Source organism: Erpetoichthys calabaricus, chromosome 1, assembly GCF_900747795.2.
Source record: "Erpetoichthys calabaricus chromosome 1, fErpCal1.3, whole genome shotgun sequence".
Taxonomy (NCBI): Eukaryota; Metazoa; Chordata; class Cladistia; order Polypteriformes; family Polypteridae; genus Erpetoichthys; species Erpetoichthys calabaricus.
In genome coordinates this window covers 305,066,755-305,091,660 of record NC_041394.2, presented here as the reverse complement: position 1 = coordinate 305,091,660, position 24,906 = coordinate 305,066,755, and the positions used below count along the sequence as shown (strand labels likewise).

General features: G+C 35.8%; 1 protein-coding gene across 1 annotated transcript in view; it reads right to left on the bottom strand.

Annotated features, from left to right (window-relative positions):
* Window positions 1–24,906, bottom strand: part of lrriq1 (leucine-rich repeats and IQ motif containing 1) — a 149,206-nt gene that overhangs the window by 7,876 nt on the left and 116,424 nt on the right. The window contains exon 24 of the mRNA XM_028814864.2: window positions 3,442–3,571. Coding sequence (XP_028670697.1) covers window positions 3,442–3,571 — 130 coding nt within the window. The remainder of the gene's footprint in view (window positions 1–3,441; window positions 3,572–24,906) is intronic.

Sequence of the window (24,906 nt, the reverse complement as noted above, 5' to 3'; positions counted from 1 at the left end):
TACATCACAGGATCAACTGAACCAGTACGGCAGGGCATGGCTTCATGTGAAGAGGAAGGACGCTGATAAATCAGCAAGGCATTTGTGCTGTTTACCTGATGGTCTGTTTAAATTGGAGACTAGGAAGTCAAGGAGCTTATACCATGGAAGGCTAAACCAGTTCCATATGTAAATGTGTGCAAAAATGGAAATCTATGGATGAGATAAAATATCACTTTACTGTAATCCAGCAACAACATAAGTTTATGAATTTGATTTGGCAATACTGTAAGTAGAATCTCTGTTAAAAAGAAATTGTATTTTTTTTGACAGCTGGAACATTAATTCATTTATTGAGAAGAAGAGGTTACATCTCCAATTCACTGCATAAGCTCAAAGAAGACTTTCCTTTCCAGTTCAAAGCCCGCTAAACAGTTTAAGACAACACACTTAAATTAAGTGAAAATTATAGCTGTAAACTGAGGAATCCTAAGAACAAAGTGAGAATGCCAAACTCAAACAAAGTGTCTTCTTCTTTTGTAAAGTGCATTAAGATTTTCTTTGCTTTTTCCCCACACAAGACTAACGTCTTTTCATAATACAAAATGCTACACCATTCTTTAACTCGTAAAAAAATCTATTTTTATTTGTTCTTTTCCTTCCCGAGGATTAGATTGTCATGAGCAAAGGTCTGGGACATCTCAACTGTGTAGAGATGCTGGATCAAGTAGGTACATGCTTATTCTGCCTTGGTCATTTTGGAAATGTTCTCTTGCTTCAAACTATAAACGCAGTGAAACAAATTGATTTTCTTCTTAAAAATGCTTAAACAAGAATATCACACATTTAAATAATGTAACTTTACAACTTGAGCAAATTGTGAAACATTGTTGTCAGATGTGCAGTGCCCTCCATGATATTTGGGACAAAGACATCATTTTCCTTAATTTACCCCTCTGCTCTGCAGTTTAAAATTACAAATCAAACAATTCAGACATGATTAAAGTGCACATTGCACAATTTAAATTAGGAGAATTTGCATACATTTTGGTCACACCATGTAGAAATGATAACACTTTTTATAAATGGTCCCCCCATTTCAGGGCACAATAATGTTTGGAACTCAGCAATGGCAGGTATATTAAAGCATTCATATTTAGTACTTTGTTGCCAAACCCTTGCATGCAATGACTGCTTGAAGTTAGCAATACATAGACATCACTTGGTACAATAATTGTGATAAACACAGCAGCATAGTGTCTAGTTCTGCTTTCTTAAGAATCAAGTATCCTGGGTGTGAATCCCACAGCTGATCATTGCCTGAGTTTCCCCACACGTCAAGTGGAAATACTGCTGTTCACCTTTGTCGTGACATACTTCCTTTCCTGTCAGCTCGTCCAGACCTAAACACCCATCATGAACTGTGCAGCCAGCTGCAAAGTAGCAAATCATACTGTAGTTCAGTGACCTGGCTTTGCCTGCAGAGCAGCCAGCACAAGCAGCATGTACTATTTCTGCTCCCATGCTTGCTTATATAATTAATATGCAGATACTGGGAAAGTTAATTTAGTACTTTTTTAGTTAAACTGATTGGATACTCATATCTTTCATATCTAATGATATTATTAAGTGTATGCAGCAAACACAATCATAATCTTAAGAAATTATGTTGTTTTTATAGCAAGTAGTCTTGTAGTGAAAAGAGAAAAAGAAAAAGAGACTATTCAAAAACAGTGTTTTTCTTACATTGTAGACATGTTTACCAAGATAGGCCCTGGCTCCATGTGATCATTGCATTAAAACTATTTCAGTTCTGCCCCTTAACAGTGAAATTAAATTAACATTATTAAGACCATCCTTGTCTGTATCCAGTCAGCTATTTTGTAAGCATGAGACAGAGACGAAGCCGGAAACCAGCTCTGGAAAGAACACTATCAGGTGAGTTAAACTCAGTTACAAATGGCTATTTTACAGTCAATAAGCAAAATTAGAATCCAGGAAATAAACCAATATAAATACAAGGTTCTTGAAAAACCCTATATTATGCAAGCAAATTCATATAGCAGGGGTCAGCAATGTTGCCTCTCACATCCCCAATTCTCAATCCCAGCCTCCACCAAGTCCTGTTAGTGTTGAACTCAGAAATTTTACTCTAGCTATAGTGAAGTCTATCAATTAGCATATCTTAAGTGGATGTCTAGCATCATACACATATACAAGCTGCAAACAACAGCTATGCCACCTTGTCCTTCTGATTAGCATCATGCAGAACAGGAATATGCATTTAGATACTGTGTGCTAATGTAAAAATGACTATTTCGTTGGCTAGATTAAGTTATTAGTGTGTACTGAACCAACTGACTGTCATTCTATAGACCAGTGCTTTAACACTACTTAGTTAAGAGCATAGAAGGCAGAAGCATGTAATTTCAAGGGTAAAGAAGTGTTTCCACAAAAGCAATTTATAACACAATGACATGCTTTTATAGTGTATTTTCTGGGACTCCCCCAGAATTTAGATTTTTGGCTTCCACAGTGTTAACTAAAGGGTTAATTGTGTGTGGCTGGCCCAGGTCACCAGGACCACCCCTATAGCTTATACAATGGTCAAAGCCTTAAACAGCAAAGCAGCTACAAAACAGTATGTCCCAGTACCACATGTGTGGCTTGTGCCAAATATGTCATCTGATATTTGGGTAAAAATAAAACTACATTCACATATCTGTATAAAGTTACTTCTTCTGAAGCCATTCTCTAAACTGAAGATGATTTTCTTTCTTTCTCGACTTTCCATTAAGATCAGGTTGTGCAATCTCTTTTAGACAGTTAATTTACAACTCTTAACATTGAGTCCACCATGAAATACCTTAGGCAGCTTTCATGTTAACCTGAATTCTTGTAGTCTACTTTGAACATCCTGCATTTGGGCTGAATTTTTTTTGGAGCTAGAATTTGCTGGACAGCCTGCTTTGCGTGGTATAGATAATTCTTTTTCTTGTGGAATGGTTTAAATACTGTACATCTGAAATTATTTTAAAAGCCCTCCAAGACAAATGGCCATCAGCAATCTACATAAATTAGGCTTTGACAACTCTCAATGGTGGAATAATGCTTTACGATCATTTGTATGGTTAAGGCCAAATTATTTGATAATATTATAAATTTTATTTCAAGAAAATGTTTTTGAATGATCACTGTAAGGGATAATTAAGTTAAGTTTTTGAAGTTAATGAAATTACTTTAAGATTTTCTGTTGACGTTTTATCTTGCTATAATTTATGACTGAGTATAATGTTTATTAAATGGTAAACTAAACTTTTAACAAAAGATTCTGCTTTTAAAATAATACCTTATAATTACCATAAAATATGTCAAAAGCAATGGAAAAGAGTCCCTTAGACACCTTTTACTTCATACACAAAAATTAAATACATACAACATAACATAACTAAATGAACTCACCCTTTCATAATCCTTGAACTGCTTATTTCATAATCACTAACTTGAGTATGAAGCCACTGGTATGTTAATTCTTTTTTTCTTTCTTCTATTTTCTGTGATGAGAGAATTCCATGATCTATAAATTCCTGAGCTACATTTAGAAAGAAAGAAAAAAAATGCATCGGATTAAATTATAGGTATTTAGTTTTAAACAACCTAACTTATCAAATTATTACCATTTCATGTGAACATTTACTTGTTCAATTTACAAGAAAAGAACATTTATTGTCTGCGGTGGGTTGGCACCCTGCCCAGGATTGGTTCCTGCCTTGTGCCCTGTGTTGGCTGGGATTGGCTCCAGCAGACCCCCGTGACCCTGTGTTCGGATTCAGCGGGTTGGAAAATGGATGGATGGATGGAACATTTATTGTAAATATGCAATCTTCAGCATTGTGAAGATGAATACTGTAAATGAAGCAAGGCATTACTTTTTATTAAAAGTCTTCTTCACCTACTGAACTTGCTTCATGATCAACTTTTTACCCCTGAAAGTTCAATACTTCAAGATGATTATAGCTGATTGTTATAGTTAGGTTGTTTTACATCTTTACTTATTAAAATTATGAACAATATTTAAAAATGCAGTAAATAAGAGGAGCAGTCTTTCTAGTTTGAGGAAAATCCAGAGTGAAACCACTTCACTTTGCTTATCCTGAAAAGGGCCATGGTAAGGACATTTTAACACCTCATGCCTTTTTAGATATAAGAAAAGTACTATGAATTGTTACAATTTAATACCGATAATGATTAATCACCATATTGTGACAAATATGTATTATAAAAAATCCAATTATTCTATTATGGAACCAGTAAAAGTTACACTTCTGCAAAAAATAAGTATACCATGTTTCAGTTTTATTCTTTCATATATTAGGCCATTAATCTCATGTGTGAAACAACACATAGCACATTTTACTTTCCATATTTTTTATGATGTATTCAACATATTTGTCGATTTGGCCAGGAGTGACAGTCACAGAAAATGTACCCAAAGATTAGACCGCATGATGCTCTAAGGGCTCAAACGTTACACTGAGGGATCTACAAGACTCTGCCAGCATGGTAAACATTACAGTTAAGGACTTTACTGTCAGATAATGCCTGAACAAGTATAACCATAACAGGTCTCCAAGAAGGACATGGCATCGCAGCTTTAGTTTTCCAAGTAGCATTTGAACAAACCACAAGATGCCTGAAACAATGTTGTCTGTACATAATATATCAAAGTGGATTTGTATGGTTGTTATGCATAATCCTATGTTTGGCAAAAACTACACCAAGTGTATCATTAAAGAAGCTAATGCCAACCATCAAAAATGGGGGTGGAGGGGTGATAATTTGGGGTTGATTGGAGCCACAAAACAGCCTGCAATGAGCTTTCTTTATAGCAACATATTATAGAATAAAATGTGAAGCCATATGTTTAACAGTGAATCCTTGGCTGAAATTTTACCAAGGAAAAGGAAAATAACCCTAAACAGATCAACAAATATACAACTGAGTGTCTTAAAAGCAAACATATATATTTTGGAACAACCAAGTCAATGTCAAGACTTCAATACCACTGAGATGCTGCAGGAAGTTAAAGGATAAGTTCAATATTTTTCAAATATTTTTCAAATCAAAGCTATTTCTTCACAGTCATGGTACAGTAATTTAATATTCTGCCACATGAAATTGTATTCTAAAGTGAAACACTTTTTATAAATAACTTGGAGCTGAAGGGCCACTAGTTTAAATGTGAAAACAAAAGCCTTAAAGCTTACCAGATTCTGAAGCAGCAAAATTTTTGATTTAAGAAAATATACTTTATGTGTTTCTGATGCATGTTTGTAGCAACAAAATGAAATTGGAAGTAAGGAAATTGATCACGTATTCATGTTTTTTTTTTGAGGTAGGCATTTGCCATCAAACAATTGTGACAATGCGTGATTGTAAACATGAGTCCTATGTAAGTGAGTGTGCCACCTTCCAGCATTTTGCTCTCCACTCCTGGCTTGCCCCATACATCTTCTCTTTTCTCCACATGATAATTGGTAAAGGCGGTGGCTAGTTACTCTAAGTGTGTGAAAAACATTGTAAGGCAAGTACTGGTGACTGATTTTATATATGGTATTTTCTAACTGTAATTATGATCTGTAGAATCTGTGGGGTAGTATGATTGTGGCAAAGGCTATTACATTCTGGTTTGTTATATTTTGCATAGCGTATGGAGTGAGACACATGAAGAGTGGTAGCATGTTGCATGTTGATCAACTGTGCACATAATAGCTCCATTGTACTTTGTCTATGATAATAAATTTGAACTAAACTGATTACATTATATTGTATTTTTTTGTCAAAATCTTAAATTTTTGAAAAAGCCAAAGCTAAATGCACTTTGATACTAAAATTCACAATACCAATCAACACTCAGTATTATACAGGTGCTGGTCATAAAATTAGAATATCATGACAAAGTTGATTTATTTCAGTAATTCCGTTCAAAAAGTGAAACTTGTATATTAGATTCATTCATTACACACAGACTGGTGTATTTCAAATGTTTATTTCTTTTAATGTTGATGATTATAACTGACAACTAATGAAAGTCCCAAATTCAGTATCTCGGAAAATTAGAATATCAATTAAGACCAATGCAAAAAAAGGATTTTTAGAAATGTTGGCCAACTGAAAGGTATGAACATGAAAAGTATGAGCATGTACAGCACTCAATATTTAATTGGGGCTACTTTGGCCTGGATTACTGCAGCAATGTGGCGTGGCATGGAGTCGATCAGTCTGTGGCACTGCTCAGGTGTTATGAGAGCCCATGTTGCTCTGATAGTGGCCTTCAGCTCTTCTGAATTGTTGGGTCTGGCGTATTGCATCTTCCTCTTCACAATACCCCATAGATTTTCTATGGGGTTAAGGTCAGGCGAGTTTGCTGGCCAATCAAGAACAGGGATACCATGGTCCTTAAACCAGGTACTGGTAGCTTTGGCACTGTTTGCAGGTGCCAGATCCTGTTGGAAAATGAAATCTGCATCTCCATAAAGTTCGTCAGCAGCAGGAAGCATGAAGTGCTCTAAAACTTCCTGGTAGACGGCTGCGTTGACCTTGGACCTCAGAAAACACAATGGGCCAACACCAGCAGATGACATGGCACCCCAAACCATCACTGACTGTGGAAACTTTACACTGGACCTCACACAACTTGGATTCTGTGCCTCTCCTCTCTTCCTCCAGACTCTGGGACCTTGATTTCCAAAGGAAATGCAAAATTTACTTTCATCAGAGAACATAACTTTGGACCACTAAGCAGCAGTCCAAAGGCGAGACGTTTCTAACGCTGTCTCTTGTTCAAGAGTGGCTTGACACAAGAAATGCAACAGCTGAAACCCATGTCTTGCATACATCTGTGTGTGGTGGTTCTTGAAGCACTGACTCCAGCTGCAGTCCACTCTTTGTGAATCTCCCCCACATTTTTGAATGGGTTTTGTTTCACAATCCTCTCCAGGGTGCGGTTATCCCTATTGCTTGTACACTTTTTTCTACCACATCTTGTCCTTCCCTTCGCCTCTCTATTAATGTGCTTGGACACAGAGCTCTGTGAACAGCCAGCCTCTTTAGCAATGACCTTTTGTGTCTTGCCCTCCTTGTGCAAGGTGTCAATGGTCGTCTTTTGGACAACTGTCAAGTCAGCAGTATTCCCCATGATTGTGTAGCCTACAGAACTAGACTGAGAGACCATTTAAAGGCTTTTGCAGGTGTTTTGAGGTAATTAGCTGATTAGAGTGTGGCACCAGGTGTCTTCAAAATTGAACCTTTTCACAATATTCTAATTTTCCGAGATACTGAATTTGGGACTTTCATTAGTTGTCAGTTATAATCATCAAAATTAAAAGAAATAAACATTTGAAATACATCAGTCTGCGTGTAATGAATAAATCTAATATACAAGTTTCACTTTTTGAATGGAATTACTGAAATAAATCAACTTTGTCATTATATTCTAATTTTATGACCAGCACCTGTACTCTTTATGTGATAGATTGTGTGAACATGCAATAAAAATTACTGGGGAAATAAAAAAGGCAGATTATGTGATAGAGTTAAACCATGATAAAAATGGCTGAGGGGCCTTAAACCAATTATTGAATTTTATAACATATGCTGAGTCACTTATGTTGAGGATATGGTAATAAAAGAACAACTGTGGGTAAAAGTAATTAGTAGTGTTCAATTTTTCTTCTCAAGATAGACTCACGCCCATAATATGATGAGGTAGTTGTGATTTGTACAATTTTAAATCAACTTGTATCACATGAATTTTGCTTTTACATTTGGATTTTTACCCCTTGAAATCCATTTTAAGCATGCATATATTTTACAGGATTTACTCCAAATGTGAAAACAAAAGCCTTAACATTTACATTATATATCTGTTTACTTAACAGCAATAAAAACATGATTGTGAACAAACAACTGAACATACAGAAATGCCTTCAAATATCAATGACTCGGTCTTAAAACAATGATTGGGACAACATTCCTTTCATATAATGTGAGAGACTGATACATTAAGTAATTCCTTCATGTTATTTCAACAAACTAATGAATTATGCATTTTGGTTTACCTTTTGTTAAAAAAAGTAATAATAAAATGTGCTTTATGATTTATTTACTTTTTAGCACTTGATGAGGACTAGAAAATTGTTAATTACGTGGTCATATTTAAAGCTATAGAATTGAACAAAAGTATACACACCTTTAACACGACTTTAAATGTAATTAAAAAATAAAAGATAAATACAAATATCTTTGTAAGTTGTGTACGTAAGTTTATCACTATAATATTTACCAGTAAAGTAGAATTGTTATTCTATTTTTTGCAGCCAATACCCAAATAGGAGTACATATTTCCCTCTTTGTCTTTAGGTTTTTTAATTAATCCTTGTTTAATGTTTACTGACCCCAGAAATATGATTTGCTGTTTTATTATAGTGTCAGGAAGCATTAGCATAAGCTATATTTTGTTACTTCTCATTGATATTCTCTCGCTTGTCATTCATCAACTCAAAACTTCTCATTTGTCAATTCATTCGTATTACGCATCACTTCTCACTTGTCTAAGCAATGTAATTTACGATTACTAAATCGTTTTTTTACATTGTGGTCTATTTATTGGGGGGAGGGAAGGGAGGTGTTACCTTTAAATATTGATGTATCGAAATTTCTTTTCTTAGGGAATACCCCCGGTCCTAAATGTAACAACCTGAGAAGTTTCTACTTTTTTAACTAAACGGTAAATAGTGTTTTTGTTGGTGAGTGAGTATTACAAATATATATATGTTTTAATAATCTAATTATTTAATGTCAAAGTAAATGGTTCAGGGTATGATTTGTAAACTTCTAGTGTGTGGAGAAGTGTTAGAACAAGATCTCTTAGTTCAAGGTATGGTGGGTCTCTGGAAGCAAAAGAATTAGATCTAAAACATGTAAAAGGATTAACACTGCTAGTGGTGGCATCACCTTTTCTTTATCAGATACCTATGTTGAATGAATGAGAGTAATTTCAACATTGCATAAAAGCGGTGGAAAGTGAAAATGTAACCAAACTAATACATTTTATTTCAACAATTGTTCTTTTTAATCCTTATCCTATGGATCCTCAGTTTGGTGTTTTCACTATTGCATGTCCATTCAACATGTGGGGAAGTGATACATATTAAAATTTGAAAGTAGATTGACCACATACAACAATATCTATTTTCATAAAAGTCAAGGTAAATAGCTTTGAGATTTTTTTCTGCTGTAGATTTGCACATATCTGTACATTTACATTTATTTGATTAGCAGATGCTTTTACCCTAAGTGACTTACAAAAGAGGTTAGCATAACTGAGTAAACATAGTATTTGGGAACAGGAACAAGTGTCACAGGACAAAGTTACAAAACTGATAATAATAATAATTCTTTACATTTACATTAACCAAAATTAGAGAACTCAGAACAAAAACACAAATGAGTTCCAATTCCTGAATAATAAAAAAACTAATAGAGAACTCAGAACAAAAATACAAATGAGTTACAATTCCTGAATAATAAAAAAACTAACAGCTAATACTGGTTAGATAAAAATTCACCAAACAAGACAGTTTCGAATTATTCTCAAACATATTGAAGAAGTCAGAATTCTGAAAGGAAGTGGGCAGCTCATTCCACCAGCTCATTCCATATGAGTTACACATGAAAAAAGTCCTGACTGAAATTTTATACCATGGAGAGATGGCATCACCAGATGTCATTCACCAGCAGACCTGAGTGGTTGAAAATAAGCATAAACTTCACAAGTGTCTCTATACACACCGATCAACCACAACATTAACTAACAGGTGAAGGTAATAACATTGATTATCTTGTTACAATGGCACTTGTCATTAGACAGCGATTGAACAATCAGTTCTTGAAGGCGATGTGTTGGAAGCAGGAAAACTGGACAAGTATAAAGAGTCAGTTTGACAAGGGCCAAATTGTGATGGCTAGACAACTGGGTCAGAGTATCTCCAAAACATCAGGTCATGTAGGGTGTTTTTGGTATGCAGTGGTTAGAAAGTACCAAAAGTCGTCCAAGGAAGGACCATTGATGAACCAGCAACAGTGTCATGGGTGCCCAAGCATTACTGATGCCCCTGGGGAGAGAAGGCTAGTCCATCTCCTCTGTAGAACTAATAGCTGAAAAATTTAAAGTTGGCCATGAGCGAAAGGAGTTAGAATGCAAGTGCATCATAGCTTGCAGTGTTTAAGGCTGTATAGCAGCACATTGGTCAGAGTGCTTAGGCAGACCACTGTCCATTGCTGAAATATCCTGCAATTGGCACATGAGTATCCAAACTGATTATTGAGCAATGGAAGAAGGTAGCCTCATCTGATGAATTGCATTTTCTTTTAAATCATGTGGATGGCTGGGCGAGTGTGCACTGTTTACCTGGGGAATTGATGGCAATTGGATGCACAATGGGAGAAAGGCAAGTTATTGGAGGCAGTGTGATGTTCTGGGCAATGTTCTGCTGTGAAACCTTGGGTCCTGACTTTCATGTGGATGTTACTTTGACACGTTTTGAGGAATGTTACAAAGAGTTCAGGGTATTGACTTAGTCTTCAAATTTCCCAGATCTCAATCTGATTGAGCATCTGTGGGATATGCTGAAAAAGAAATCCAATCCATGAAAGTCTCACCCTCACAACCTATGGGACTTAAAAGATCTGCTGCTACACACAGAACACTTTTGTGGAGTCCATACCTTGACAGGTTAGAGCTTGCTTGGTGGCAAAAAGGGGACCTACAAAATATTAGGCAGGTGGTTTTAATATTGTGACTGATTGGTGTATATAGCTACAGATCCACTGACTTCTCTGTAGGTAAGCATTAATGATTTGAACTTACTGCTACAAGGAGCCAATGAAGTAATCTGAATAGAAGAGTCACATGTGCCTGTCTCGGCTGATACAACTCCAGATGTGCTGCTGCATTTTGAATCATTTGCAGCAGCTAGGTGATACAACTGGTACTCCCGCCAGCACATAGCTGCAGTAGTCCAGATAACACAAGACCAAAGTGAAACTGCAAGGCAGTGAGACCACAGCAACATGGTCCCTGATGAACAGCTGGTCCTCAATCACCACCCCAAGGTTGCTTACTGACTTGATGGGTGTTTGTGATAATGAACCAAGCTGAAAAGAGATAGGAGCGCTGAGATAACAAGAGGCTCTGTGTTTGCCAAGTCAAGTTGGAGAGTTAGTTCCTTCCTCCAGTTGCAAGTATCAGTGAGACATGCAGAGATTTTAGCTGATATCATATGGGTCTCTAGAGGGAACAACAAGTACAGCTGTGTATCATCAACATATCTCTCGTAAGTGAAACCATGGTGCTGGATGATAGGGCCCAGTGAGAAGGTAAGTAGGGAGGAGAGGGCCCAGCAATGATTCTTGGGACACCCTTGTGCTTGCCTATATACGCATTTATGTTTATATTTTGTGTATTAATTCTATATTTTACTTTTTACGAAGAAATATACTACCTACATTGCTAATGGTTTTTAGCATAAATTGCTTCAGAATTTCAAAAAAAAAAAAAAATTGGATAAAGAAATAATAAATTAATAATGGGAAAAGACAGTTCAATCTTAATGTCTTACAGACTTAACTTTGTGCACTAACTTACTGGTTATTTCCTTGCTCATGCATATATAGTAGTGAAAGTATATTAATAACAAGACTTGAAAATTCTACAATTCTTCTTTAGAGTAAAATATAGCAGCTGTTACGCACAATCAAGCACATCTTTTTTTAAAACACTATCAAGTTTTATAATGTATATTGAATAAATTTTAAAAAAATTATTGAATGGCATCTTTTTATTCCTTCAAAGTAGCTGAAATTTATCATTTATTAAAGAAATCAAATCATTTACATACAGATTAAAATTTGTATTACATTGATAATTTTTATTGAAAAATGCAATATTGCAACACAAATGTTACCTTAAATGACACATCTTTTATACATATACATAGCAAAACTGCTGTGAAACTGTAACCTTTCACCTGGTTTTTGATTTGAGCTACATTTCTAAAAAGATTGCACTTTTCACTACTTTTTACATCCATACTTTCTCTAAATCTGCCCATTTTGATGCATAAATCTAACCCTTTTAAAATGTGTGTAAATTTTAACCAACACATAGACAGGTGAAAACCTGACCAATAATTACCAAAAAGTGAATTCACATTTCAGTGGCCCCTGAATTGTTATTTTGATTACTATCAAATGATCACTATCTTATTATCAGAACATTTAAACACTGTAAATTTTCAAACTTTGCTTAATAACAGAAAATAAGTACATTACTTTACACCCAATTTTAAGTAATCTTCTCACAAAACGTCTCTTTGCAAGAAGTGTTAAAGCCATATTTTCTTTTAGTTTACTTTAAGCTCCAGACGCTCCTTTGAGCAAAACAAATCTGTCCTTTTATATGGTTGCTCAAACGTAATTAACTCAACCTCCATGTGAACATTTAATATGCCTCTTTCCTGTTTTACTACTTTTTGCTTAATAATGTCTAAATTTTAGAATCGCATAATGCTGTTCAGCACATTTAATTTCTTCACCACTTTTTTAATGCATTCTATTCTCCTGATGAAAGTATTTTTTAGTTGTTTTTATTCAGTCTTTAACTTCATCTCCATATCTTTAAAAGTCAAAATGTGTAAACATTATTAGTAGAAGTTCTTTGTTTCTTTATGTCTATTGTGAAGTCTCATTCATTTCTTCCATTATCTTTTATTCCCAAAATATGCCTGAAAGTTTGATGGGCTATGCATGAGTAAGTGTGAGTGTGGGTGTTTGAGTGAGACAGCCTTGTGTCCCACACAGAGCTGGTTCTGAATTACATCTAATAAGGTTGCTGAGCACTCTGGCTTCCCAAAACCCTATGTTGAAATGTATTAATACAGGAAGATGAAGAGCTTTGTAGTTGAGAAGATTTTTATACTAAATATTGAATCTTAAATTAGTGCAATTACAGTAACATTAGAGCTAAAGCATACTGTATAGTCAGTGAATTTAAGCAGTAGAATTCTACACACAAAACTGAATCAAACAAAACTTTAATAATGACAAAAAGTCTACTAAAGAAAAATGTAAAATTAATTATGCTTAGATTAAAAGAATAATTTTTAGGAGAATTTAGGAGGCAGTCAATATTACTTTGTTTTCTTCAACATCTGGATAAAAAGTACTGAAGATAAATGATTAGTGAAGTGGCCAATTAATTCACTTTTAAATACATGTAGAATTCATATTTAACTGTAAAGCAGTATAACGTCTGTGGTAATGTCTTGCTATATGCAACCAAATGGGATGTGTTATTTAATAAACTGTGTTTACATTAATCAAAGGAGTAGTACCTAAGGTGATGTAAAGATGCTTCAGTACACAAACTGGTATACAGTATATTTGACAAATAAAATGTAAAGCAGATAAGTGGGAGAGCTGAGGCTGTATAGAATGACAAATAAAATAAACACAGAGACAGACAGACAGACAGACAGACAGACAGACAGACAGACAGACAGACAGACAGACAGACAGACAGACAGACAGATAGATAGATAGATAGATAGATAGATAGATAGATAGATAGATAGATAGATAGATAGATAGATAGATAGAACTTACACACTTCAATTACTATAAAGCGAGAAAAATTAAAAAGAAAGAAGAGTTCTGACTTGGCTGTCACAGTACCAGTGAGGCATTATGCAGGCATATTACTTTTGGCATAAAGGTGCCCCAGTAGTGTTTCTTGACACACTTCTGCTGAATAATTTGTTGGCTGAAAGTATTCAGTGTTATGTGCAGTAGAATGTGCAGCTTTGTTTATAATGGCACTCAGTTTTGTTTAAATTCTCTCCGTTGCTACTACCTCTAGGGGGTCCATAGTGCATTCTATACCTAAGCTTGCCCTTTTAATTAACCTGTTGATTAATGGGCCTCTCCTGAAGTGAGGCTACCATCCCAGCACACCACAGCATAGAAAATCACACTGGCCATGACAGTTATAGAAGATGTGGAGGATGTCACTACTCACTTTAAACGCAGTCTCCTAAGGAAGAAGAGCCTGCTATGCCCTTTCCTATACAGTTCATCTGTGTTCTAAGACTAGTCCAAACTGTCATTAAGGTGGACCCCCAAGTACACGTAGGAGTGGATCACCTCTACATCTACTCCCTGAATAGTGACCAGATATATCATGAAGACCTTTGAGAGACTAGTCCTGGAACAGAAACAATACAGGATGCTTTCCATGGCAGTGGCACTTTCTGACGCCTTAGGGACAGATTGAACAGGTGACAGAGGACACCACAAAGTTGGTCAGCACAGGCCTTAAGAACTTGAGGGCTGACTCTGTCTGGTCCCACAGTTTTTCCTGTGTGTAGCTTCCTCAGTTGTCTCCTTACTTGGTTTTCAGTTATGGACAGTCCACACTCACAGTGATGGTCTCAGGTGGACATGTCACTAGCAATTCCAGTTAATGTGGTAGAAGCTGTTGATGTAGTAGGCATGTTGTGGGAAGACTGGTCATTGGAAGTGGGAGGGAAAATCTATTAAAAAGTTGGTTTAGGGTGTTAGCTTTGTCTATATTCCCTTCTAGTACCTGCACCCTGGTTGCTTAAGTACAGTAATTATACCCAGTCCATTTAAGACATCCTTCATGTTATTCTGAGTGAGTTTGGTTTCGATTTTAGCTTTATATGCTTCCTTTCCTTCACTCAGCTTTTTTTCTTTAGAATACGCTGTACATCCTTCAAAGCCTCTTTGAATGCCCTGTTTTTCTCATTCAGGAAACCTTTTAGTTCCTTTGTAATCTAAGGTGCATTGTTTGGAAAGCAACACAAAGTCTTTTTTGGGTACCACTGTGTCAACATAGAAGTTAATATAGTCTGTGACAGAGTTCCTTAATACTGTCTTAATATATAATTTCCCTGCCTGTCATTTGGAAGCAGTCATTCAAAGCCATTTCACCATCCAGGCTACACTTTTTCACTAATTTGGTGGTACCAGGTAGCTGTCTAATAACCGGCTTGTAGCTTGGAATAAAAAGAATCAAGTTGTAGTCAGATTTGCCTGAAAGAGGAAGAAGATTACACTTAAAGGCATCTTTGACATTTGAATACAGCGAGTCCAGCTTGTTATTACCTTGAGTAGAACATGGCACAAACTAACAGAAATTTGTCATCATTTGTTCCAAAGTCATATGGTTGAAGTCACAACATATTCTAACTGCAGGGTCAGAGTGAGTCATCATTAAATTATTGGTGACAAAATGAATCATTTCCGTTACTAGGTCCCCTTTTGTGGAGGGAGGAATATAAACATTAATAAGGATGATGTAATTTATCTCCATGGGCAAATGATGTGGACAAATTTCGACAGCCAGAATTTCTAAATTTTCTAAATTACAAACTGTAGTTCTAACTAAAAAATGCTCCCTTCTTTACCAATCCTCATTCACATAGATGACCTGTCTTTTAACACCGCACTGGTTCTCTGTCTGCATGAATAAGATAAAATCCGTCCAGCATTAATAAAGTGTCAGATATATGAGGTTTAAGCCAACTCTCCGTAAAGCACAATATCTACTATATTTTAATGCTCTATGATGTTCTATAAGCACAGACAGTTCACCCATCTTATTAGAGAGTGACTGAATATTTCCCATTACAAAAGATGGTAGACCAAGTCTAAAATCTTTTCGATTACATAAAATAATATTCTCATATCTACTAAATCCAAGTCAAGCTCAACAAAGGGGTCATAGGGGGCTAGACTATCCTAGCAGCAGTGGATCAATATACATTATTTTTTAACATAAGCACTAATGTGATGAACCTTACACTTTAATTGAAAAGTTATAAATGTCCGTACCAGAAAAATCACAATAAACAAATCATTTTTATTATACATTACAGAGGAGAGATAAAGGTCAAAGTTATGTCACATATTCACCACCAAAAAAGTTGCTTCTCTATTTCATTTTATCTCTCATTTCTTAAATCCGATGAATACTACATGAAGGCTGCAAAGGAAACTTAAGATTTTAAAATGTCTTTAAAACCAATGAAAAGAAGGCAAAGTATTTCCTAGAATTATATTCAATAACTAAAAAACATTTTGGATAGGCAATGTTTTCTGTAATTATATAATTTTAAAGTTAGAGTAGACTGAAATTTTATTAAACATTTTTTGCCTAACAACATATTGTTATAAAAACATAATATCTGGTTTTGTTCAAATGTATTTTATTATGATATTTTATTACAGGACATTTGCAAATCATGATCACATTTCCCAATTACAATAATGACCCTATAAATCTATAATAGTATGAAACAGAAAGCAAATTTAATGATTCCGTTTTCAATTATAAGAGTCAGTAAAATCATTTGGGTTAATCTAGCAATTTGACAATAATAACAGTGATTGGCTTTGCAAAGAGAGATGCATAACCACAATCAAGTAACAATAACTCTTTCTCAGTCCCAGTCTCAGTCATGCTTATTAAAGATGCTTTTCAAAGTTATCATGCAATCTGAGGTCAGCAATTCACTTCATTCACTGCTAGTTAAAAAAGACAAGGTTTTTAGCAATTAACTCTTTAAAAGTACTGAATGTATGCACTTTAAGAAGCCTTATTTGAAAAAAATAAAACAAGGGTCAGTTCTGGGTTACACTGAACACGAGGATGTTTAGGACACGCAAAAGGAAAAAAAAAATAAAAAAACAGCAATGCACTGTCTTGCAGAAAATTGACTTTAGCAGTTTGCTGACACTAATGATAATGGCATGCAAGACAGATATAAGAATAACAAAAATGAAAACTGCCAACCAGCACACCATAAATCCAAAATAAAAAAATTCTGCTAATATTCCAATTTAATGTTCAAAACAATTTGTTTCAGGATATACATTTTACACACAGGGTATACACTTTTTCTTTTTGATGAAGAAAGTTTCAGAAATATACAAAACAATATAAAAATGAAACGCTTAAATAGCCCTTAATAGCAGCTTATTAACAAAAACTTGTAAAAGCCTGTTTAACAGGAAATTGTTTATTTTTTATTTATTTGATTATTACAATAAAGGGAACAACAAATCATTTCATTTATAAAGCAAAATAACCCTTTTTTGTAAAAATATATCAATAAAAATATTATGAAAATTAAAATTAACATATTTTCTAGTATGGAAGTTTATTGTTCATATTAATAACTAAAGTGAATGCTTCAAAATATAATATAATAGTGCTCTGAAACCATTTAACTGTATGATACTTATTCTTAATTTATTTCTAAATTAAGAAATTGTGTCCAAATAAATTAAATGATTAAAAAGTCATATATATTATGAACAAAATACTGTGTGGTTAGCCAAGGTTTGGAAAAGTTTTCTTCCTAATACTAATGGCATTAAAATATTTACAATTTTAACCTAAGTCAGGCTTTCTAGATTTATCTTTTGTAATTAATTTATTCTACAATTAGAGGAGGGTCATATCCTAAATGTGTACTTTAAAGTTATATATACAGTTTATTTCTCACTTTTTCAAGATATTCTTAATTGATATTGCTTCATGAGAACAGTAGGTGTAATTGTAATTACCTGCATACTTGTTTACCAAAACCTATTTAAAGTTATTTAATTTTCTTCATCTTGAACATACTGTATAAATTTGGTGCAAATCTAAAATATTGATTCTGTGATTCTGCATTTATCTCTTCCCAGCTGAAAAACATCTAGCTCTAAGTCATTTTGTAGATTGTAATTGCAGGTGATTCAAAAATGATTACAGGGTTCTAGCTTGATACATTTGAATCCCAGTCCTGGTTGTCCCAGTCCTGTGGGGTTTCCTGTCACATCCTACAGGTATGAAGTTTAGGGGGACTGCCAGGTAGCCTGTGTGGACCATGTGATGGTCTGATGTCACATGCACTGTTGGTTTGTGCTTTGCACCCATTACTGATGGGATTCTGGTCCTCTGTAACCCTAATTGGACAGTGTATATATATATATATATATATATATATATATATATATATATATATATATATATATATACAGGGTGCGCACAAAATCCGTATACCCCTATCTTTGGAAGGATTTTGAAAGCTAAAGGTTACCTCTTAGGAATCCAAAACATCTGTATGGGTCCGTCCATGATCTCTGCATAGCCGAATGCACCGCCACGTTCTCCTGCTCATGTTCTGTAACATTTGCGGGGTGACTTTCTGGAACACTGCACGAACCGCATGTTTCAGTTCATCGTTCAATGAATAACGGCGCTTCCGCACGTCTTCTTTGATAAACCCCTAGAGTGCATTATCTATGAGTTGTGAGATCAGGGCTTCTCGGAGGCCACGGAAGAGGAGCAGGATTGTTGTTTGATCCTCGTCCGATCCAACGATTCCCAAAAACATTGTTGAGGCGATCATGCACGGTGATTGCGAAATGGGCAGGTGCCCCATCTTGTTGAAACCAAACACTGTCAAGGACACCCTGGTTTCTCAGTTGCGGGATGAGCCAGATATTCAGCATTTCCAGATAACTGATTTGGTTAACAGAACCATCAAAAAAATATGGGCCAAACAAATGCTGTGCTGTCATTCCGGCCCAGATCATCATGTGTGGTGGGCTATGCTCAATTTCTTCAAAGAAATGTGGATTTTCTTTTCCCCAGAAAAACACGTTTCGATTGCGGGAGCTGTGATAAATCGCGCACTCATCAGAGAACATAACCTTTTCCTTCTCAGCATTTGTTGGAAATTGGTGCAGCATCAGATCACAAGCTTCCTGACGTTTGTCCAAGTCGGCATCTGATAATTCGTTAACGGGCAATGGACGCCAACATTTCATTTGCAAGTCCTGTTTGATGTGTTTTCGCATTGTCGATTCTGCTATTCCCAACTCAGCAGCATGTTTACGAATGGATTTCATTGGGGATCGTTGGACAGACTCTGCCACATCTGCACATGTTTCATGCCTTGTGGATGGTCTTCCACTTCACGGCGCATCTCGGACGCTGCCCATTGCAGAAGCCTTCTTCTCCCATTGCAACAATGTCCTCTTTGTCTGCGATGCCTTCCCAAAACGCACAATAAAGTCATCCATGACATTTTTTGATCGATTTCCCAGTAACAGGCCGCTCATGAACCCACACAGTGGCCACCAAACGCTCCTCAATCGTGAAAACACTTGTGTCACCCATCGCTTCGTCTTGGAACAACCGCCACATTGTTGCGATTTCTTGAGCGGCAGCAGGTGGCAGCACCAGACGGGATGTCGGAAACACACCTCGGAATACCAGGAAGACTTGGGCTGATGTCCACAGGAAAAGAATTGTCATGGTTATTCCTGTAAATGCTGCTAAAGATAGGGGTATAGGGACTTTGAGCGCACCCTGTATATATATATATATATATATATATATATATATATATATATATATATATATATATATATATATATATATATATATATATATATATATATATATATATATATATATAGTGAGAGATGGCCGGCACTCCCAGGCCACTAGATGGAATCCTCCCTGCAACATGGAGGTGCCCTGAATTCCCGCAGGGTATCATGGACAATGGAGTTCGGCTTCACAGCCCTGCTGAATACCGTGGGGGCTGCCAGGAGATGCTGCAGGGAGGCACGAGTGTTTCTATTATAGCCCAGAAGTACTACCTCGTCACGGGGACGGAAGAAATGAAGAGTTTTCATCTGACCCGGAAGTGCTATGGAATCACATGGACTGAAGGACAGAAGCACTTCCAGGTCGACGACTATAAAAAGGACTATGGGAAACCCAGCAGACTGAACCGGAGTTGGGAGGAAGTGCGACAGAGCTGCTGGGTAGAGTTGAGGAATTGTTTATTATTGTGTTATTGTTATTGATCATTGGAAGAATTGTGGAGGTGGAGGTGCTTTGTGCACATTATTGTAATAATAAATTCATTATTGGGACTTTTTACTTGGTGTCTGGGCGTGTTGTCTGCGGGTTTGGAGGTGCAACAGCTCCCCCTACTGTCACTATATATATATATATATATATATATATATATATATTATATATATATATATATATATATATATATATGTGTATATGTGTGTGTGTGTGTGCTTGTGTGTGTGTATTGTAAGTGCCCAAGAAGAAGAACAGGCATCCCAGCCAGAATGAAGGATAATTTCTTACCCGGACAGGAGGCCAGAGTGGAAGGACAGATGAGCACACCGGCCTGACAAAGAAACTGCTTCTTGCCCAGCTGGAATCATATGAGTAATGGACCAGAGGAAGCCCGGAGGCCAGGGGCAGTTCCATCTCTCTTACGACAGGTGGCAGTGGTCATCCAGTGGTGTCCTAATTTAGACACCAGCAGGGATACATGGGAATTGGAATTCAGAAGTGCAACCCAGTAGTGGTCAGTGGGTGCCATTAGAGGGCGCTATCAGTGGAGGATCTCCCTAGTTTCCATACCACTTGGAAGTGCTTCCAAGAGGAGACCCTGTGGCACCAGAAGCATCCCCGAGTCTGGCTTAAAAGGAACCTGCCAACTTCCATTGGGGAATCAGAGTTGGGAGGTAGAAGGTGACACTCTTGGAGGAAGGAACACAGAAAAACTTGATTGTATTGTATATTGTGACTGATCTTTGCCCTGGTGATTATTGGAAGGGTGATTTGGGTTGGGCTTTACTGTGTCTGAGGTTTGAGACTCAGTGGCACCCCCTTGTGGTTAATGTATATATAAATGTAATCACATCTTGCCTGAAGCGGGGGCCTGAGCTGCCTCAAAAGCTTGCATATTGTAATCTTTTTAATTAGCCAATAAAAGGAGTGATTTTGCTTGACTTCTCATTGCAACAGTACCTACTAAAACACAGTATAAACCGTGTAAAGTAAATAACACTGAACATCTAAGTCTGTATAAATATAAACAATGAAAGGTATTTAAGAATTATTACATCAATTGACAGCCTACCCAACATTTTATACTTTTCTGTCAAGTTTCATCTGTTAATATTCTGTTTTGATAGTTTAAAGAATAAAGATAGTTGTATAATACAAATAAAAACATTGAGAAAGGGGGACAGAAAAGGGACAAAAGTATATAGAAATAGCTGTAATCAAGATTATACATTTAAATGAGACTTGGATTATTTTATGTAATTTCCTTTAAATTCCAATTTAAGACTTAATTTCTTCCCTTGACATGTAGCTCTGTTGAAGTGGAGGAAGCAGTGAAAAGTTTAAATTTCTAACAGTCTTACCTACCATTTCCCAAGCGCCATGTATTATTTAAATAAAGTGCTTTTCTAAAAAGTGTAATGGATAAAAAATAGTGTGCATTCTTACTGGGATGTGGCATTGCTAAACTTTGTCCTAACCATAAAGTGTCATTTAGTTTCATATGTTAGGTGTCCTAATTTGTTTTATAAGATTTCAAACTTTAACTTACATTACTCATTTTTACATATATTGCATATGTCACAATATGCTTCATCTGGGCTCAGTGTTATCTTAATTAAATATTTAGTTTTGTTTCCCTACATGTGAAGTGTTAATTCAGGATTTTGCACATTTTAAAAATACATCACAAGTTGATTAGGGAAAATATTGGACAGTCATTATTATACTAGCTGAAAAATACAATGAATTCAGAACTCCCTCAAAACTGCATGGCTAAACAAAAGTATAACATCTGAACAAAGAATAGATAATCTGAATGGAACTGATTAGGAAAAAAAGCTTCTTACGTTTACATTATGGGGAAACACAATAGTGCAGTGATCAATGTTCCTATTTCAGAACTGCACCATTTTCAGTCTGCATGTTTTCCCTGTGTCTGTGTGACTTTTTCTCTGGATACTACTTATAAAATAAGCAGTGCATGTCAATTAACTACATTTTATAAAACAAAACAAAAAAAGAGACAGGACAAAGAAAGGCTCATATTTAAATACAATTATTTCAAAAAGTAATCATTTTTTCAATAATTGTGTAAATATTATTGGATATCCTTTGTCTGTTATTTGGTAGACCATCTCCACTATCTATTAAGCTTAATAAGGATAGGTAACAAATATAAGTAATTTTCCAGTCCTTGATGTTTTTAGGTCTATGCTCATAAATTTGTACTTTTCAATTGAGAATGCAGGTTTATAGTCAGGTTTAAGTCCAGAGACTATTTTTGAATTTAGTTAACTAATTGTTTATTGATTTTAGGATGTTTATGATTCTTTTCATGACAAAAATTTCACCTGCAATAATATCAATTCTTTCTAACAGAAGCAACCACGTTTCTGGCAAGAAAATCTTGAAAAATAATTAAGCCTGATAGCAGAACAGCCCTCAACATAAGTGTTCCATTGGCATATTTTAGGGAATGCTTGCATTTCTTTTCTGAATGTATCCCTCTCCTGCTCCATGAGTTATCAATCCTTCGTTTTTAACCTCATTTGACCATAGTACATAGATTTAATATAAGATCCAATGGCATTTTGGAATCTTGAGTAATTTCTTTTTTGATGTTATTAGGGATTTTCATTGAATGCTTCCAAATGACATACTATAGTTGTACTGTTTATATATTGATATGACAATCTAATAGACCTCACATACAACAAGACAATAATTACACAGTAACTACACCTGCTTGAATTTTCTTTGCCTCCATCACTGTTTTCCTAACAGTACACAGAGACAAGAAACATACTGTACATGTTCTCTTCCTGACAGTTTAATTACTATTTTAGTGGTTTTTAATTTCTTCCTTTGTGCAAAGTGGTAAATAAAAATTTTAATGCAATTGTTGTTAGCCATTTCCTGAAATATAAAGATTTACAACAGTCACTTTTAATTTGTCAGTTTTTTGATATTTTTTCAGATTTTCTCATGCATTTTACTTCTTTTTCTGCATATTGGTGAAATTGCAAAAAAATATTTTTAGGACCAAGTTATATTTAAATAATATCATGGCAGATACAAGTTTATTTCATGTAATAATGATTTCACATTGAAATATAATTACTTTAATATATATATAAAACAGAATGTCTGTCTGTCTGTAGGTTCCCTATATAATCCTACACTATTTCACTGATCTTCAACAAATTTTGCATAGTTGCTCTCTAGGACCATATAGACAAGACAGACTATTTTGGAACCCAAAATTATGACCCTGGTGGTCCCAGTCATTTTTTTTTTCTGTGTGCTATAATTTGTACAGAAGTGCCATCTGCTGGCTCAAAGCAACTGAAACATCCAAACAGACTAAAGTCAGACTAGCAAACAAAATGACTAGGGCTTAACTTTACTTACCTCGGCAAAGCAGCATGTAGCTTTTATCCATTGTAATATAAAAAGTGCCATTGTGCGCTTTTTCAGGGTGGGCATTGAGTGAGGCTTGACCGAGAGTGGAAGTGCAGCGCAATACAGTGGAGAATCAAAGGGTTATTGCTAATGCCTATTTTGCCTGCTTTCCTTCATAATTTAAACACTATGAACTACTTATCATGAACTAAGAGAATGAGCCAGACACAACAGCATTCATGGTTACAAGCCAGTAAGGAGTTACTGCAATTCTGGAATCCAAATGCACCTGAAAAGAACAAAATTCTCAAAATGCTTTGTGCTGCTTTCATCTAATCTAATCTAATATATAAAGGAGTAACTTCACCTCTTGCAGGGGGTGTTGGGTGACGTTTAATTGAGAGTGGAAGTGCAGCACAACATAAAGAAAAATACCACAATTCTGGAATTCAGTAAGGCACAAAAAGAAAAAATCTCAAGTCACAAGAGACATCGATAGAAAGGTAGTGTGGGTCATGAATCGGACAGCTAGCAATAACAACAGGGTCACCATTTGAAACACACATAAACATTTCCTTTCTTTCCTTAACCCACTCTACAAATATACCAGGGCAACGGTGGGTACTTCATCTAGTAAATATATAAGAATGAAGTGCACAAATGTGTCTGTAATTTATTTTCAATGTAGCGTAGAATATATTTTATTATCAATGTTTTTTTTTCTGCTTCTTTACCAAGGTTGCCAATATATTTTCAGCCACTTGTCGAGGGAGCTATATTGAGGCAGTACAAATTCATTCATTAAAAATTACTTTTCATTACCTCTCACTAACTGATATCCTCTCAGTTGCAAGATGCAGATCATAAATATGTGATACAGTATCTAATAAATAATACAAAGAGTACACAACATGTGTTTTGCCATTATTGGGGCTTGTCAGGCAAACGCAGTTTTGCATCCTTTACGGAGATCGAACCTTGGACGTCAGTGCCCAACGCGAAGTCTCGAACACTGCACCACAGCAGCTGGTTTAATTATTTGGTAGGGTCAATATCAGAGTACATTCTTTTTAAGTCTCGAACACTGCGCCACAGCAGCTGGTTTAATTATTTGGTAGGGTCAATATCAGAGTACATTCTTTTTAAGTCTGAATCGCAATCTGATTATTAGGTGGTTACCTACCAGGTAACACTTGTGGTTGGTCTGCCAGTCGGCAAACATCCACCAAGTACTCTCAGATTTATTTAAAAAAAATGATATATATATCATTTATACATATATACAGTGGAACCTCGGGTCACGAACGTCTTGGACCACGTACAAATCGGGTTACAACCAAAAAGTTCACCAAACTTTTGCATCTGTTCACGACCACACACTTGGGTGACGAACAAGTCAGTTTCCCTTCCGGTTCGTATGCGCCGATGATTTCTGCACGTGTTCAGTCTCTCCCTGTGCATTCCCTGTGCAGCGAGCGAGAGAGAGAGCACGAGCAAGCGAG